This window comes from Chelonoidis abingdonii, chromosome 3 (genome assembly GCF_003597395.2).
Source record: "Chelonoidis abingdonii isolate Lonesome George chromosome 3, CheloAbing_2.0, whole genome shotgun sequence".
NCBI lineage: Eukaryota > Metazoa > Chordata > Testudines > Testudinidae > Chelonoidis > Chelonoidis abingdonii.
Genome location: NC_133771.1, coordinates 57,549,643 through 57,568,997, shown reverse-complemented (window position 1 = coordinate 57,568,997; position 19,355 = coordinate 57,549,643). Strand labels below are relative to the sequence as shown.

The following is a 19,355-nucleotide window of genomic DNA, read 5'->3' as shown; positions in this document are numbered from 1 at the left end:
GGTAGTGATCAACATCTCAATGTCTAGTTGGCAGCCGGTATCTAGCAGAGTGGGATAAAGGGGATAAAGGGATAAAGGGGATAAAGGGATAAAGGGATAAAGGGGATAAAGGGATAAAGGGTACAATACAAATATTTCCCACTTGTCATTCAAAACTGCTCAGTCCAATGGTCCTGCAGGCGGGAGTGTTACACCAAGAGACTTAGCCTTGTGAGAGTAGAGAACCTTGCACTACTAATTAAAAAAAACAAACTCTGGACAGTTCTGGAATGGTACTGATAATGGTTCCAGAGTGAACTTAGACAAAAAGATGGGCTATTCTGCAATGGGATCTCTAGAGAAGGAGGAATACAGGGAAACAAGGAGAAATGGGTGAAAAGATGTTCATGGCTGCAAGAGAGTGGAGGACCATTTGTCTCAGATTTGTACAAGATGATAATACCCTGATTTTCCCCATACAAAGTTAGCAATGCAGACCTTGAAGGAATGCTAAAACAACCAAAGGGAAATAAATTGTCAGCTCATCCATCCAACCACTGAGCAATGATACTTAAATGCACTGTCATAAACAGATAGCTAAGGGTTAATGTTTCTTTTACCTGTAAAGGGTTAACAAAGGGAACCAAACACCTGACAAGAGGACCAATCAGGAAACCGGATTTTCAACAGCTTAAGGGAGGGAAATTTGTGGGTTTTCTGGTCTTGGGTCTTTGTCTGTTCGTGCTCTCTCAGCTAGAGAGGGTCTATTTCCAGTCTTCTAATCTTCTGTTTCCCAGTTGTAAGTACAAAAGTTAGCAAAAGTAATATCTTTTTAATTGTTTTGCTGTCTTTTGCCTCTGTGTTAATCTGGCTGGTGGAGTCTTTATTGTGTATTTGGCTAATGAGTACTTTAAATTGTAATTTGTTTTTGGGTGAAGGCTGTTTATCCCTGTTTACTATTTGGTTATTCAATTTTTCTATAAGCCTGAAAGCCGTATCTTAACCATCCTAGATTAGCAGAGAACTGTTATTCTATTTCTTTCTTTCTTTTTTTTATTAAAAGTTTGCTTTTTAAGATCTGTTGATTTTTTTCTAAGTTGACCCACCAAGAAATTGTGGGAGAAAAGGAAAGACTAGGGGAGAGGGGAAAACTGCTCTCTGTGTTTAACTCTCCAGTGTCCCAGGCGGGAAGAAGCTACGGGGGAAGAGAGAATAGAATCTTTATTACTGTTTGCCTTGTCTTGGGTTCTGTCTCTTGATGGACCAGCACAGATGACATGCTACTCTTGGCTATTGCGTGATGTAAAAGAGTTGCACAGTTAACTCTCAGGTAGCCCAGAGAAGAATTCTGGGTGGGAGAGAGGAGGGGAACGGTTTTATTCCCTTTGGTGGAAGACTAGAGCCCTGAGTCTTGGGGTCCCCCCAGGGACCCGTTTTGGGGAGACCAGAGTGAGCCAAGACACTGGAAATTCTTGGCTGGTGGCAGCGATATCAAATCTAAGCTGGTAATTAAGCTTAGAGGGGTTCATGCTAGCTTCTCAGGTTATGAACGCTAAGGTTCAAATCTGAGTAGGAAGCTATGATATGCACTAAAGATGGTAACAGTTTCATAAACTGAACATAGAAAAGATCTTGTTAATGTTATGGGTCATGAAATCCATTCAGTATAATTAAATTTTGAAATAGCTCAATGACCTGTAATTAAAAAACGTATTTAAACCTTTCATTAATATTCACTATGAATGGCAACATAATGACAATTCTTTTCAACAGAACTCAAGGTATTTACTGAGTAAAATATTTAATAAATAGCAGACTCTTCAGAGTCCTGATATATGTTACAGATAATAGGAGAGTTGCTATATTTTTGACAATGCTCACTTCCGTCAAGTCATAAGCAGATAGAGTGGAAGTTTACCAGATCAACATAATAAAATGTTCCTCTCAATTTTCCTTTAAGATTTCTCCTAAAGCAAAACCAAGTTTTAAATAATGATTGTGTGGACAGCAACATATTCCCTTCTTATGATGCTAACCATTTCCCAGTCTGAAGTGGAAGCAATTTTGCACCTCTGACACTACCTGCATTGTTTTTTGATCATCTCATTACATTAACTATCCAGAATGCCTCAAAGGCAATTGACCTTTTAATCTTCATGTCATGCAGCCATTATGTGGTGTACCTACTGTAAAATTATAAGCTAGTACTGAACACAAAAGATGGTACCTTGTTTCTTTTATCATGCATTACAATTGTAGGATCACATACAACAAAACTGACCTAAAGCAAAATATGTTAAAAAGAACGACAAGACAGTTTCAAGAACTGAATCTGATATGAGAAGGAAAGCACCAACTGATTATGTCACACATTAGGCCATGGTTTAGTTAGCAATATACATGCAAATGCAGTGGATGGGTGGAAATGTGGACATAATTTGGCCTAGTGCACATAAATATTTCTAAGTGTTGCATTACATTTCTGGATTTGTCCTCAGAAATGGACACATTGGTCCAGATAAAATCAAAATTTACTCTTCCATGAACCTTTCTCATCACTCAAACCCAACCTAAATGCAGCTTTTTTTTAGGTTTGATTAAGTTTTCACATTTGCACCTTTACACATCTGTGTTCCACATGGCACCAGAAACAGAAATATCTAGCTACCTTAAAAGCCATTCTAACTGAATTTGTTGTCTAATTAGAAGAAAGAAATACTAGAAAATTCAAAAGAAAGTTGTTCCCATAAGAAATCCAATCTAATTTTGCATACCCAAGAAACTGACATTTCTAACAGGAGTCCAAACTTCTGGGTCTATATATTAGTCTCCAAGCTTTTGAGGGTTGCCCACCACTAATTAGTGCAATGAACACCAGATATGAAGGGAATCATCCTGAGGGTTTTAGATAAATATAAAAGCGTTAGCAGGAGTCCGGGGAGCTTAGGCTAAAAGAAGAGCCTGACAGAGACCACATAATGTTCTCTAGAGTTAGTGGGTATATGCTGACACATGACATCCATGTGCATACATGGGAGCAAAATACTGAAAAAGGGAAATGTACTTTGAGAACCTCTCATTTTGTAACTGCAATATACTCGTCTAGAAAATGCAACAATGTCTCCCTGTAATGGATTGCCTGAGTAACTACAACTTACCACTTTCACACTTCCAAAGGAGCTCTCAGATCAAGCAGAAAGGCCTCTTTTCAGTTCTGAAGTTCCATGTTCAATTGCTGCTATCAACCAGCATGTCTGTATGTATGTGGCTATGGTTTTTTACATGAAGAATTTTCTTTCCTTTTTCAGGCAGACTGAAAACTTTAAGGCTACTGCTTAAAACAGATGAAAAATGTAAATGTCTGGAGACTTAACACTGCAGGTTAGACACAGTGAACCAAATATATATTTTGGTGGCCCTAACTGAAGAAAACAAAAAATTCTGGATCATTGGTTTGAATCCAAACAGGGTAAGATTTGTCTAAACATGGCTAGAATCTGATGGCTATTAAATTCAATGAGTTTGTGACCTCAGTCCAGTGCCCAGTGGACAGACCTCCACATCACAAAAAACACAACAATCATAACTGCACTAAGTACTACTCTTGCGGTCAAACTCAGGACAAAAGACAGGAACTAAATCCACATGCTGAATTAATTAATATCACCCTCCTCCAAGCATGTCCTATTCTCTCCCCCCTTCCCAGAGGAGAAGAGAGGCACACTGGCGGAGTAATGTAGAGAAGTTTGCAATGATGCTATTGCCAGAGCTGTGCGTGTTTTGCGGATAATTAGACGAGAACACCAGGTCATAATGGCTGAGAATTCCAGTTTTCCCCAGCCAAGTTCTAATGGCTGGTTAAATCTTTTTCATGATGCATCCACTTTTAATGGTGCACAGCTGAGACCTCATCAAAGGGAAGAGACTATTTCTCACCATTACATTATGGGTAAAAGAAAAAGTATGTAAGAAGGAAGATTTTTTTCTTTGTTATGCTCTGTTTCTCTACTACCATTTATGGGTATTGGCTACAAAAGCAGCAAAAGTTTTTAACATCTCTGCCTCACCTTTGATCTCCTGTGTTTGTCTCCTTTTGCCCCTGTCCCAAATTCCTAAGAAACTTAATTGGGAGCCTCAATCCACTTCATGTCCCTAAAATTAAACTTCACCTTAAACATAACCCAGTTACTTCTCTAACTTCACAAGGCTTGAAGTGCCTAAATTGGGAGGTGACTTAAGGCTGCCAATTCTGTTTGTTAGGAATTTCGTAAGAGAGGAAGGGAAGAAGAAGGGCAGGAAAGCAGGGAGAGAAGGTGGAGAAAGAAAAGGGCCATTTTAAACTACTCCTCCTGTCTTCTGGGAGTTCTTTTCTTTAGTAATTTCTCTTATCCTGCTTCCATGTATTTTTCCTAGTGGAAAGACACTTTTTTCCTTTTAATTAAAATGAGATTCCCAAACCTGAGCCATCCTTTGTAGGTGGCAAATCTGAGAAATCGCCACATTAGAGGAGGTTTTGGAATTAATTGTTAAATGTAACAGTAACACGTCACCGGGACCAGATGGCATTCACCCAAGAGTTCTGAAATATGAAATTGATGAACTATTAACTATGGTTTTTAACCTGTCCTTTAAATCGGCTTCTGTACCCAGTGACTGGAAGATAGCTAATGTAACGCCAATATTTAAAAAGGGCTCTAGAGGTGATCCCTGCAATTACAGACTGGTAAGTCTAATGTCAGTACCGGGTAAATTAGTTGAAACAATCATAAAGAATAAAATTGTCAGAGACATAGCAGAACATAAATTGTTGGGCAAAAGTCAACATGGTTTCTGTAAAGGGAAATCATAATATATTAGAGTTCTTTGAAGGGGTCAACAAACATGTGGACAAGGGGGAACCAGTGGACATAGTGTACTTAGATTTCCAGAAAGCCTTTGACAAGGTCCTTCACCAAAGGCTCTTATGTAAATTAAGTTGTTATGGGATAAGAGGGAAGATCTTTCATGGACTGAAAACGGTTAAAGACGAGGGAATAAAGGGTAGGAATAATGGTAAATTTTCGGAACGGAGAGGGTAACTAGTCGGTGTTCCCAAGTGTCAGTCCAGAACCAATCCTATTCAACTATTTCATAAATGATCTGGAGAAAGGGGTAAACAGTGAGGTGGCAAAGTTTGCAGACGGTACTAAACTGCTCAATATAGTAAGACCAAAGCAGACTGTGAAGACTCAAAAAAGATCTCACAAAACTAATGACTGGGCAATAAAATGACAAATGAACTTTAATTTGGAATAATATCAAGTAATGCACATTGGAAAAAAATAACCCCAACTATAATCAGTTATGTGGGGCTTGTAGCGAGGCGGTGTGGCTCCCCTCCTCCCAGGGAGGTTGAGCCCCGCAGACACACCTAAGGGGCAGGGCCACAGGGCAGTGAACCCGCCTCAGAGGTCAGAGGCGACCCGGAAGTATGAAAGCTGGCGTCAGCGCTCAGTTGAGCCCAGCTGCCGCGGGAGCAGACCTGCCAGAGGGAGCTTGTGACTGGGAAGCTGCTGGAGCTTCCCTACGCTCCGTACTGGGAGGAGCCGCCGAGCCGCCCCGTCCCTGCGTTACCCCGATGAACCCCGAGCAGGCCTGGCCGGACTCCAGAGTACTGCCGGACCTCGCCCAGCCCTGGCCGGGAGGGCCCATGCTACTGGACTTCCCGGGCTGACCACACAGACCAGTAGACCAGAGGGGAATTGAATAGGCCGGGGCAGCTGACTCCAGTCAGGCTGCAAATATCCTGAACCCATGTCAGTGTGTTGCGGTCAGGAACCCCACTGACCTTAGCGGTGATAGCCGCTACTAGGGCCCCAGGCGGAACGCAGTAGAGTGGGAGGGCCTGCTGTTCCTCCTGCACCCTCTCAAGGGTGGCAGACTCCTCCCCCCTGGGCCTGGAGGGCCGTTCAGATTATCTGTATGCTCAGCCTGCACCAAAGAGCCTGAGCCCCTGAACCTTGCTTAGCAGGAGCAAAAGGGTCAGAGCCCGTGACTTGTGTTGGTGCCCTGCCCGAACCGAGGGCTGGCCCTGCAAACCGTACCAGTGCTCAGCCCTGACCAAAGGGTCTGAGCTCTGTGACGTTGTAGTGCTGCTCAGCCTCGCCGCGAAGGCTTGAGCCCTAACAAACTTGTATTGTTGCTCCACCTGCAGCCGAAGCGGAGCCCCCAAGCAACCTGTGCCGGCGTCGCTCAGTCCGAAGAAAAGGGCTGACTCAGACTCCGGTGTCGCGACGCCCAGTGTGGCTCCCTCCACCTCAGGGAGGTCGAGCCCTGCCGTGCCCGTTACAGGGTAATTTAGCTACAACGAATCAGGAAAGAATCTTGGAGTCTTCGTGATGTTCTCTGAAGACTCCCGCAGCGTGCAGCAGCAGTCAAAAAGCAACAGGATGTTAGAATATCTTATTGCCTTATATAAATCCATGGTATGCCCACACCCTGAATACTACACATATACAGATGTGTCTCTCATCTCAAAAAATATATACTGGCATTAGAAAGGTTCAGAGAAGGGCAACTAAAATTATTAGGGTTTGGAACAGGTCCAATATGAGGAGAGATTAAAGAGGCAGGATTTTTCAGCTTAAGAAAGAGAAGACCAAGGGGCATATGATAGAGGTATATAAAATCATGAGTGGTGTGGAGAAAGTGATAAGGAAAAGTTATTTACTTGTTCCCATAATAGAGACAGGGGCCACCAAATGAAAATAATGAGCAGGAGATTTAAAACAAATAAAAGGAAGTTCTTCTTCACACAGTGCGCAGTCAACCTGTGGAAGTCCTTATCTGAGGAGGTTGTAAAGGCTAGGATTATAACAGGGTTTAAAAGAGAACTAGATAAATTCATGGAGGTTAAGTCCATTAATGGCTATTAGCCAGGATGGGTGTCCCTAGCCTCTATTTGTCAGAGGGTGGAGAAGGATGGCAGGAGAGAGAGAGATCACTTATGTTCTTATGTAAATTAATAGACCATATTCTAATAGCCATAAATGACTCCAGGATGTGCCTCAATGAGCACTTTGATAGCTGAAGGCACTCAGTCTTTGTTGTTGAAATATACCCAAGGCATTCACCAATAGCCTATGTATGCACACCTTGGAGCAGCTTATTGCTATAATAAAATACTTAATTCTCCAAGGATGTCAGTCTAGCACTTTTCATGAGGTCTAAATTCACTTCAAACGAATACATACATAAAAACAAAGAATATTTTACAGTAACTTAGTAATATTCTGATAAAGCAAGGAACACAGGATGCATGTTCACTAAATATATCATTATTCAAGCTGCTACCAGGGACATTATTTTTCTTAAGGATTTTTACACACAGATGATGTGTATTCAGCTGTTTATATCACCTGACCCAAAATACATTGTAATCAGCACATGCCTAAGTAAGACTCTGAGTAGCCACACACCATGCTAAGGATGTGGAAGCTGTTTCCAGAATAGGAAACAAGGTAAAGTTCTCAGCTCAACAGAAAGTGGAAAACCACTGCTAGAGAAATTATATCTAAATGTATTAAACTTCAGGCAAATACCCTATGACTTCTGACTTTTGCTACTTGCAGAATACTTGCATTACTTGGTTGAAAAGTTTTGAGAGGTTAAAAATAATCTCCAGGACTAACTTAAATTCTGTACCTGAAAGCTGCAAATGGTTGACTTTCATCTATCCTGGAAAACCTAGCAGCAGCCTGCAGTGTATGCTCCACCACAGACAGCTGGTAGGCAGCACACTAGGATGGGCTTATGAATTTTCTGGCTAGTGCCCACACATTACGGGGCAGGCAAAGCAACCCTACCCTCTGTGATGAAATCTGGGCATCAATCCCTGGTAGGTCATGCTTGGGTGAAAGACTGAGGAAGTGGCAACAGCCAAGAAAGTAAGGGTCCTTCCAATAGTCAGAATGTTACAGATCAAACACCTGTGAATCCAATGTAGAGAGGGAACGTAGAGACAGGAGCCACAGCTCCCCCTTCAGAGGTGTGTGTGGGGAGTGAGGGCTATGGCATGGTGATCCAGGTGGTATGGATTACAAAGGAAAGATGACCTGCACTGGATGAGTTATTGCCAGACAGTTACCAGGTATAGTCAATGATTTTAATTTATTATCCATTTATTGTGTAATGTTATAATTAATTAATATGTTATATTATCTATATTTATTGTGTGTATATATATATTAAGTAGAGTTAATTTATAGAATTATAGAAGTATAAGATTAATTAGTATTTAGAGGAATAATGTATTCGATATAAGTAACACAAGCTAAAATGCTGAGGCCTGCAAGATTTGAGCTTAGCTATTTTAGGCCTTGGAGACAAGATTTGCTTTTATATTTGCATTTTATAATCTAAAATGTAATCTTTCAGCTACCAATCAAAAAAAGAGGGTTGACACTTCCATGTACATGCACAGAATGTAGGTTATAGACAAAAATCACATTATAGAAAAGGATGCCCAGAGTAGGAAAACTTAGCTTCCTATGGGACCATCCCCATATTGATGATCAATCCATAACAGGGTCATCAGGCTCTAACTCCACTTAGAAGGATGTGAGTATGTATGTAGTTATAACTGATACATGATTATCTTTAGGAATTGTATATGTTGTAACATCTATAACTTTGTTGGCAACTTTAATTAAACTGCTAAAAAATAGTGAACCTTGCTCTTGTATGTGTTACTTGCCTGTGGTTTCATGTGTTTCTATGAGGTCTAAATCTAGAACAAACAAAAATAACTCTGAGCTTGAAACTGAAGCCACCAAAGACGAACCCACAATAGCATAATTTACATTAAATAAAATAAAAGGCTACACAGATGTTCCTTAAAGCACTGGTCTAGTTAAACCACATTCTGGGTCTCCTGTCTGTCTTCCTGCAGTGTCCAGAACAGTGGTGGTAAGGGGAAAAAAGCACAAGGAAAACTGAGGGACCACGGGATGGGTGCCGTTCTGTTTTATTATAATATAATTAATTTCATATTTATATTGTTATATTTAATAGATGTATAAGAGGATTTCTAAAAAAAAAGCTGTATAAGCTGTCTTGTTACAGAAAGAAGGAAGAAACAGAGGTAAAGCCTTGGCAGGTGTCATAAAGGATTAGCATCTTACCTTTTCTCCTTTATCTCCTTTCTGACCTGGCAAACCAGCTACTCCTGGCAATCCTGCTTCACCCTGTTTAAAAATGAGTTTTCAGATAACAGAAATATGTAATATTTTTCCTTTTTCTACCACAGGAACTTTAAAAATATAAATTCATAAAGATAAATATGGAACTAACATTGGGACAATGATACAGTGCTGTTATCTGACACTGAAAAGATAAGAGTCCAGGAAACAGTGGACTCTCACATAAGCAGTCTAAGTAAAATATAATTGTGTAAGAATAGGTTTAATTTTTCATGCTGCTTCTGAAGATGATTTAACAACAGTCCATTTGTTTTGTGAATTCAAGACATTTAATCTTGTAAAGCCAACAAATTAACTTTTAATTTAATTTCCATTTATTTTATCTTAACCTCCAAATACAAGGTTAGGTGTACCACAGAAATAAACCATTTCCGTACCTCCAAAGAAATTCAGAATTTCTACACCTGTATCAATTAAATAGCATGGCGCCTTAAATAACAGTTTGAGAATCTGCAAAGCATGCAAGATAAAGGATATACGTGTAGAAGACGACTCTCATACTTTGTTTGGAAAGCAGAGGCATTGGTCTTTAGACTCCTGCTGTGTTACTGGAAGAGTGTGTATTTTGTTGACACGAACAGTCACTGGTGATGAAGAAGTAGTAATGAAACTGTCCTCCAGTGGGCACTAAAATAGAAATAATGATTATTCTGAATTGAGTCCATTGCTGGTAACTGACAAGTAAGAATCCAGACATTGTTCCTATTCAGCCTTTTTTGTCTCAGGTTACTGCACACAGCACCAGTAAAATGAAGACTATAGATGTGTGATCCTGCTGCACTGAAACCAAACCTAGGCAAATATTCCTGTTTTATAAATAAAATATAAGTCACTCTTAACATTGTAATACAATGTTAGGAAATCCCTGATCTCTCCTGTCACAGTGTGAGGGTCCTAGTTTCCCTGAAAATGGAAGAGGGGAATAAAAGGCTACTGAGCCACCTGATCACCCCAGGAAATAATTAAAAGTAATCATGGGCAAGGAGGGAGGTTGGCACTTCTGTAATGTAACTTGCTGGGTTTACCATTCAGAAAACTCCCAAACTGAAGCCAATGCTCAAATGTCTGGAAACCATCTGAGCTGAGGCTGAGGCTACTCATTAGGTACACTGAAAGTCAGGTGAACAGAAACTAGCATATTCTAATGAAGACATAACCAGGGTCTCTGTAATCCTGCAGTCAAGGAATTTCACCCAGAATATATCTCTTGTGCAGAATTTTGCTTCATAACATAAGCTTTTCTTTTAAAAAAAAATGCAATTTTAGCCATTACTGTTGCTAAGAAAGGCTTATAAAATCCAAAAATATAAAATTGCTTACAATAGTTACATTTAAAGCAACTAAGTTTATGATAATTATAATAAAGTAACAATGTTTAGGTCAGTCATTTTACATTTCCAGAACAGGGAGCTTTGTCATTTTGCTGTGGAATAAGATATACTAGAATTCAAAGCTTCTTTTATCTGTGTAGTTGAATTGTACTTTAAGGATGTCATAAATTCAATATGACAAAGTGGATAAAGAAGGACCTGAAAAATTGCTCTGTGTAGCTCAAAAGCCTGTCTCTCTCACCAACAGAAGTTGGTCCAATAAAATATATTACCTCAACCACCTTGTCTCTCTAATATCATGTGACCAACATGGCTACAATACTGCAAACATAAATTAATTATGACCTTTTCCATACATAACTAAATGTTTTAGTTGTGTCATAGCCTGTTTAAAATGATTGCACTTCTGTACACAAGAAGTTAACAGAAATGCTACTCATTTTACTCAGCCCAGTAGTTTGTATATTAAGGAGGAAGTCTCTTTTCTCACCAGGAATAAACTACAAAATGTATGTGAACATAAAAGTGTTATTTAAAATTGAAATTTCTCCTCACAAGCTTGCTCCACTCTACATTTCTGACCTCACATCTGCCTATTCCTTGCTTACACACACTGTACTCTGTTGTTCTAATCTTAGCTAATTTTTCTCCCATTTCCCTGTCTCTTTACAGCTGAGATACACTAGTGGTCATCCATCCTGTGGTTTGTTTGGCTTTTTGGAGGTTTAGGAGATGGTTGGGAAGCCCGTTTTGCCCTCTCATTATCCATCCTGCATATGGTTTCCAAGCAGCCCTATCCATCTGATTTCCCTCCTTCTCAGCTTCTTCTTCTCTCCAAATCTGTGTTTAGTTGTGTCCTAGTGCCCATTTTGCATGCACAACTCAGGTACAACTATTTTAAAAATATGGGCCTGGTTCAGTAAAGCACTTATTCGCATGCTCAGGCCATGTCTAGACTACGCGCCGTATCGGCGCGTTAAAATCGATTGCTCTGGGATCGATATATCACGTCTAATCTAGACGGGATATATCGATCCCTGAGCGTGCTTATATCGATTCCAGAACTCCACCAACCCCAACGGAGTTCCGGAATTGACATGGCGAGCCGCGGACATCGATCCGCGCGGTGAAGACGGGTGAGTAAATCGATTTTAGATATTCGACTTCAGATACGTTATTCACGTAGCTGAAATTGCGTATCTAAAAACGATTTTATCCCGTAGTGTAGACCAGCCCTCACTTCAAGCAAATGAGTAATCCCAGTGACTTCAAACCCACATAGCTTGTATCTGTCAAAACAAAGGAGAAAAGTAACTCCACAGAATTCAGTGGATATGGCACCTTATCTGTACTATGTGCATATCCAAAAAATGCAAAGTACATCAAAGATAAAAATATTGTTGTCAGGGACAAGACATTCAGTTGTTTATTTTCTTTATTTCTATTTTCCTTATAGTAGTAAAATGAAAGTATGTTAACAAAAGTGCTGTCCTCATTCCCTCCCCCTCCCCATTCCATCTCATACAGGTTTGTAATGCCCCTTCCACAAGCCCCATTGACTACACATAATGGAATCATAAGTAAAGATGATAATCAAGTATAAAAGTCTCTCTTTTCTCTGGAACCACACATTCCTTTAGCTCAGTGGGAAAGATCTACATTCTAATCACTCTACCTGTGACTTCCTCAACTATTAATTAGTATGGATAACTGTATCTAGAGAGTGGGGCATGGCAGCCTCGAGGGTTCTTCATTGTGTCCCTTATATTCCTCTTTCACTGAAGTGCTGCCCTCCAATGCTATCCTGTTTCAACAACTCACCTAGCAAAAGCTCTTCTGGAAAATGTATCCCATTTTTAGGAAAGACCAATTTAACGCTGCCATGCTTCTTGTTTACACTCTTTAAATAAAACAAGGTGAACGTTTTGTCATAAAAGATTAATGCATTTTCAGTTTTATATTTACGTTTTTACAAATAACCTACCATGCCCTCAGATATTTCACAACAGGTCTCTTGAGCTGCAAATTTTGGGTTACAATAAATTGTTATGCGGCGAAGTTCAATCTGTTAAAAAATGTAAAAAAGAGTAGGGATTTATATCAACAGTAAAAAAGGACTATATGTAGGCACTAATGGAAACTATGTAATTTTCCAAACTTGCCATTATAATCGGTCATTCTGAAAATATCACATTTGACTTAAATATGTAAGAAACAGACACATTCAGAACTTAACGAAAAATCACATGAGTATGATGGACCAAATTCTTCTCTCGGCTACTGCAGTGTAAATCCTATAATGGGACCCAGTTATCTTCATGGAAGTTGTAATCCTCTGCATCTCTCTTGCTATCTGTCCTGAGTTTTAAACACTCATGGAAGTGTATTCTCAATGTCACACACCTCGGGAGTGAGCCCCTCTAGCAATCCACTAGAGCCAGAGTACGATCTGTCACTTTGGTCAGGCCTTTGCCTGGCCCTTTCCACTACGCCATTTGAAGAGCAGGAATCAAGTCTTTTATTCTGAATACTTTAGGATGGATTGTCAGAGAGGAGGTAACCCCAGGAAGCTGATTATAGTTAGCTAATTATAGTCCTGGCAAAAGTTAGTGCAGTGACCTACCTATTCTAGCTTAAATCACTTGCGTAAGGTACTTTATATCAGAGGAGAACTGGCATGGCACAACTCTGCTCCCCCACAACCTCTATTCAATCCTGCCCTGGCCTCAGCACATCTCCTCTCTCCTCCAAAACACATATACACTGGGGAGTATCAAGAGTGCTTGGTGGTGCAGGAACTATCTCCATGGCCTCCACCAGCTTTATGCCAATGGAGTTCCCCTACACAAGGGGAATTCCCTGCTGGCAAAGTCCACTGAAAATTTGGTTTTTTATTATGTGTTAATGGCTGGGCTATATTTAGGATTTAAGGACAGGTCCTGAGGTGGGGGGGAGACATTATACATTTTAAATAAATATGGGCTTCAACCTGCAAGATGCTAAGTACTCTGGCCTTGATCATAGAATCTGTTTGGCTAGAAATTCCATGCTTGAATAATAAGAGTATAGCAGTAGGAATATACTATCAACCTCCTGACCAGGATGGTGATGCTGCTTTTGAAATGCTGAGGGAGATTAGACAGGCTACTAAAATGAATAATCATGGCGGACTTCAACTATCCCCATATTGACTGGGTACATGTCACCTCAGGACAGGAGGCAGAGATAAAATTTCTGGACACCATATAGTGCTTCTTGGAGCAGCTGGTCTCAGAACCCACAAAGGGAGAGGCAATCTTTGATTAAGTCCTAAGTGGAGCACAGGATTGGATGCAAGAGGGGAATATAGATGAACAGCTCAGTAATGGCGACCATAATGTAATTAAATGCAATTTTCTTGTAGGAGGTAAAATATTAAAGAAACCTGCCACAGTAGCATGTAACTTCAAAAAGAGGAACTTCACAAAAATGAGGAGCTAGTTAAATGGAAATTAAAAGTCACAGGTATTTCACTTTCATAAGCTTCATGGAAACTAAAAATACCATAATACAGACTCAAACTAAAAGTATATCCCAAATGAAAAAAAGCAGCAGAGGACTAAAAACATGCCTCTTTGGCTAAACAACAAAGTAGAAGAGGTGGTTAGAGGTAAAAATAAATCCTTCAAAACTGGAAGTCAAATCCTGCTGAGGAAAATAGAAAGGAGTATAAAACTCTGGCAAGTCAAATGTAAAAGTATAATTAGGCAGGGCAAAAAGAATCTGAAGAGCAACTAGAGGAAAAAAAAATGTTGCTGTTTAGTTTTTGTGTAAGTACATCAGAAGCAGGAAGCCTGCCAAACAACCAATGGGGCCACTGGATGATCAAAATGCTGAAGGAGCACTCAATGAAGACAAGGCTGTTGTGGAGAAGCCAAATTAATTCTCTGTGTCAGTCTTCACCTCAGAGGATGGAAGGGAATTTCCCACACCCAAGCCATTCTTTTTAGATAACAAATCTGAGGAACTGTCCCAGATTTAGGTGTCAATACAGCTGGTTTTGGAATAAACAAATAAATTAAACAGTGATAAGTCATCAGGACTAGATGATATTCACCCAAGAGTTCAGAAGAAACTCAAATATAAATTGCAGTTATTATTTGCAGTATGTAATCTATTGCTTAAATCAGCCTCTGTACCAGATGACTGGCAGATAGCTAACATAACCAGGGCCGTCCCTAACTATTCTGGGGCCCTACATAGCCACAACCACCCCCATGGGGGTGGGGGACAGGCCTCTGCGGGGCGGATGGGGGCTGGCTAGGGGATTAGGAGGGAAACCGCCCCCCAGCACTCACCAGTGGCGCGGAGTGGGCTTGGGCTGTGTCACTGCACTTCCTGCTGCCGATGAGTGCAGGCCTGGCCTTGCTGCAGTTCTCAGGGGAGTGGGGGTAGGGCTGGGGTGGAGCAGGGGCAGGGGCTTTGGGGAAGGAGTGCATTGGGGTGGGGACTTTGGGGAAGGGGTGCATTGGGGCGGGGCTTGGGTGAAGAAGGGGTGGACGCCATGGGGAAGAGGTGGGACAGGGGCTGGAGCAGCATGCATCTGCACAGGACACCAGGAAATGTGGTACCTTAAATTTCCTGGTGCTCTATGCAGCTGCATACTTTGGGTATGGGTAGAGATGGCCCTGAATGTAATGCCAGTTTCTCAAAAAATGCTCTGAAAGCAATCCTAGCAATTACAAGCCAGTAAACCTAACTTCAGTACCAGGCAAACTGGTTGAAATTATAGTAAATAACGAAATATCAGACATGTAGATGAACACAATACATTGGGGAAGAGTCAACATGGCTTTTGTAAAGGGGAAGCATGCCTCATCAATCTATTAAAATTCTATGAGGATGTCAAAAAGCATGTGGACAACAGTGATCCAATTGATATAGTGTACTTGGACTTTCAGAAAGCCTTTGACAAGGTCCCACGCCAACTACTCTTAAGCAAACTAAGCTGTCATGGAATAAGAGAGGAAGTTGTCTCATGAACCAGTAACTGGTAGATGATCTCTTGAGGTTCCTTCCAACCCTAATAATCTATGATTCTATGATAGGTAACAAAGGTTATGAATAAGTCGTCATTTTGCATGGTGGAGAAAGGTAAATAGCGGAGTCCCCAAGGGATCTGTCCTGGGACCAGTGTTATTCAACATATTCATAAATTATATGGAAAAAGGGGTAAATAGTGAGATAGCCAACACTGCAGACAATGCAAAATTACTCAAGATAGTTAAGTTCAAAGCTGACAGCAAAGAATCACAAAAGGATCTCATAAAACTGAGTAACTTGGCAATAAAATGGCAGATGAATTTCAATGCTGTTAAATGCAAAGTAATGCACATTGGAAAACAGAATCCCAACTATACATAGAAAATGATGGTGTCTCAATTAGCTGTTACGACTCAAGAAAGAAATCTTGTGGATAGTTCTCTGAAAACATCTGCTCAGTGTGCAGCAGCAGTCAAAAAAAGCTAACAGAATGTTAGGAACTATTAGGAAAGGGATAGATAATAAAAAAATACAATAATGCCGCTATATAAATCTATGGTATGCCCACATCTTGAATATTACTTGCACTTTTCATTGCCTCATCTAAAAAAAGATATATTAGAATTGAAAAAGCACATAGAAGAGCAACAAAAAGTATTAGGGGGATGGAACAGCTTCCATAAAAGGAGAGATTAAAAAGACTGAGACTGTTCATCAGACAAGAGATGACTAAGGGGGAATATGGTAGAGAAGTCTATAAAATCATGAATGGTGCAGAGAAAGTGAATAAGGAAGTGTTATTTACCCCTTCACATAATACATGAATTGGGTCACCCAATGAAATTAATAGGCAGCGGGTTTAAACAAACAAAAGGAAGTACCGTTACATCTCATATTGCTTAATCAACCTATGGAACTCATTGCCAGGGAATGTTGTAAAGGTTCAAAGTACAAAAGGGCTCAGAAAAGAAATAGATAAATTCATGAAGGACAGGTCCATCAAGAGCTATTAGCCAAGTTGGAGAGGGAAGCAAGCCCATGATCTAAGTGTCCATAAACCTCTGACTGACTTCATCCAGAAGCCAGGATTGGATAAAAGGGGATGCATCACTGGATAATTTGCCCTGTTCTGTTCATTCCCTCTGATGCATCTGGCAACAGCCACTGCTGAAAGACACGACACTGTGCTAGATGAACCATTTGGCAGACCAGTATGGCCATTCTTATGTTCTTACCATCTGGTAACACTCTTAAGGACTTGCTTAACTTTAAGTATATGAGTAGTTCCACTGAAGTTAAACATGTGCTTAAGTGTGTTGCTGGATCAGAACCAGAGTATTCAGCACTGTGCAGAATCAAGCTCTGCAATAAAGCTAGGTTATGATAATAATATAAAATAAAGTAAACCAGTTAACATGAATAATAATGTGCTGAGTGTAGAATGCAGTTGGAAATTTTCATGTCATCCCTCTAAACCCCACACAGCAGGCTTAAAACCTGGTAGGCAGATGTGTACTAAATATTAAAACTAACTAACATTTCTCACAACTGCAAATTACTTCCTCTGAGTTTTTGCACAAGAAAGTATAAGAGGGAAAATCTCTGGAGTAGAATATAGATTATAATATGTAAGGATTGCTTTGGTGACTCAGATAGCAGATAAATAAAGGCCCCATTATCACTGAAAAGGGAAATTCAGTTGCCTTGGCACTGCAGCAGAGTTCTTACTACACCATTTTATTTAAAGATAATAATAATCATCTTATGATGTTCCCCTGACTGTAGTTGCATGAATCATACTGTTTTCAGACTCATACATCTACCATGTTTGGGTAGGCGAGGATTTAATGGTTCCCATGAAAATACTTGGAGTGGCTAAACATGTTATACATTCTTTCCCTTTCGAGGACAAATTAAATAATATGAAAATTGAAAACTGAAAACAAAACAATTACTATAAAGTGAGCCCTAAACAGTATAGTAGTAATAAGTCAAAATGACTTCAACTTCTAAAATGGATATAGAAATGTAAATAATATTGAAAACAGGAACCCGATTCTGTAGTCCTAATTCAGACAATATTGCCCATTTGAACAATGGAGAGTTTTGCCTGAATAGAGATTGCAGGACTTGATACCTTGTTTAGAAGAGAATAACAAAAAATTTGACCAGTGAACTGGTGTAAAACACCCAATGGGTATTAATTTTTTTGCATTTTGTCTTGTTTTCATATTTCTTTGTATGCTATTACAAGTATGTTTAAAACATGATTTGCATATTAGCACATTTTGCTTTAAGAATCATCTCACTGGTACAACTCACATCTACAGGCTTGTCATCAGCAGCTCGAGCAGCAATGAAAGTCCTTCCTTGAAAGTCAATGGATTCCTTTAGATCAGTCTGCCATCTCTCAATTAAGTTGCAATCCACATAGAGGGAAACAATCCTTGACTGTATACTAACGGCAACCTTATGCCACTGCCGATCAAAGAGAGGATAAATTTCCCGATTTTTAAAGGTGTGGTGTAGCACATTTCCCTGAGCAGATTTGGCTATATATTCCACAACTTTTTTTGAACCATCAACAATGACAGACACCTGGAGAAAAAAATCATAATTTAGTATAAGCAAACATGGACTGTACATAAACCAGGAAGAAAAATAAATGAGCAACCTAATAGCATAGATTAGCCAGGAATCATTAAATATTCTCTCCTGTATCTTTTTCAGTGTCCATCCATTCTACATTTCAACACACCTAGTACCATTCCAATATTACCGGAGAAATTTTGCTGAACTGCTGTATTTCTGTGATTTGAGTAAATACCACTAAGCTATTTTGAACAGATTTGTCTTATGTAAATTAGACCTGAATCCAGAGGCGAAAGACCCACTATAACTATCCTCCTCCAACAAAAAAGAAAACTATGTGAAAAATAAAGAATATTCTTACCTGTGGGATGTCATACTGATTTAAAATTTGCCATATATGCCACCGTTCCTTTCTGGTGTTTCGTCTTACACGGAATGTGGCTATTAAAGAGTATTCTTCAGGAAGGCCATTTGGAAATACTTGCCTATGGGTGCAGGGGGAAAGAAAAGATTATTTTTATTCGGATATATGAAAGGAAGGTGGGGGAAGGGAACTAAGGATACAGCAGACATACATTCAATACACAGTATCCAATCGTGACTTCATTTACACTCATGAAACCCTACTGAGGCCAAACATTGCAATAACTAAGCCTTTGAATTTTGAAACTGAAAGATATTATGCCGCAAACACAACTGATTTTCCAGCACTGAAGAAATGTTTTGAACAGGTTGAGACAGATGTAAACAACAGATACATATATAACAAAACTGCACTGACATCTTGTAGTATGCTATTCTATGTTTCATTACTCAGGGAACAATATTTGTCTAATGAAAAACATACATGTTGTTCACCTGGATTTACAGATCATCCAGAAACAGACACTCCCCTCATCAGAACGTGTCAAACCTGATAACCTGATAAAGCAGAAAAATGTCCCCTTCCCCCTCTCCATGACCATTCAATGTCAATGGTTTAATTTTATATCACTGTAGATGTTAATACAATCACATACTCATTTACAGCCTTTTGTAATCCCAAAGATGTCAATATGACCTCCGAATGTAATAGAAACAAGAGACAACCTCCAACATTAATGAATATTGCATTATAATTTATTTATCTAGAGACTGGGTAGGAAAATAAACTAATATATACATAAAACACTTTACCTCTTATCACTTGAGG

The 19,355-nt window shown here is 39.7% G+C and overlaps 1 protein-coding gene across 1 annotated transcript in view; it reads right to left on the bottom strand.

The window, feature by feature from the left end:
- The window catches only part of COL19A1 (collagen type XIX alpha 1 chain), a 335,594-nt gene that overhangs the window by 276,681 nt on the left and 39,558 nt on the right, over positions 1 to 19,355 (bottom strand). Inside the window, exons 4-8 of the mRNA XM_075063425.1 lie at positions 18,525 to 18,648; positions 17,894 to 18,169; positions 12,534 to 12,614; positions 9,720 to 9,845; positions 9,141 to 9,203 (exon numbers count right to left, since the gene is read on the bottom strand). Of these exons, the coding sequence (XP_074919526.1) occupies positions 9,141 to 9,203; positions 9,720 to 9,845; positions 12,534 to 12,614; positions 17,894 to 18,169; positions 18,525 to 18,648 (670 nt within the window). The remainder of the gene's footprint in view (positions 1 to 9,140; positions 9,204 to 9,719; positions 9,846 to 12,533; positions 12,615 to 17,893; positions 18,170 to 18,524; positions 18,649 to 19,355) is intronic.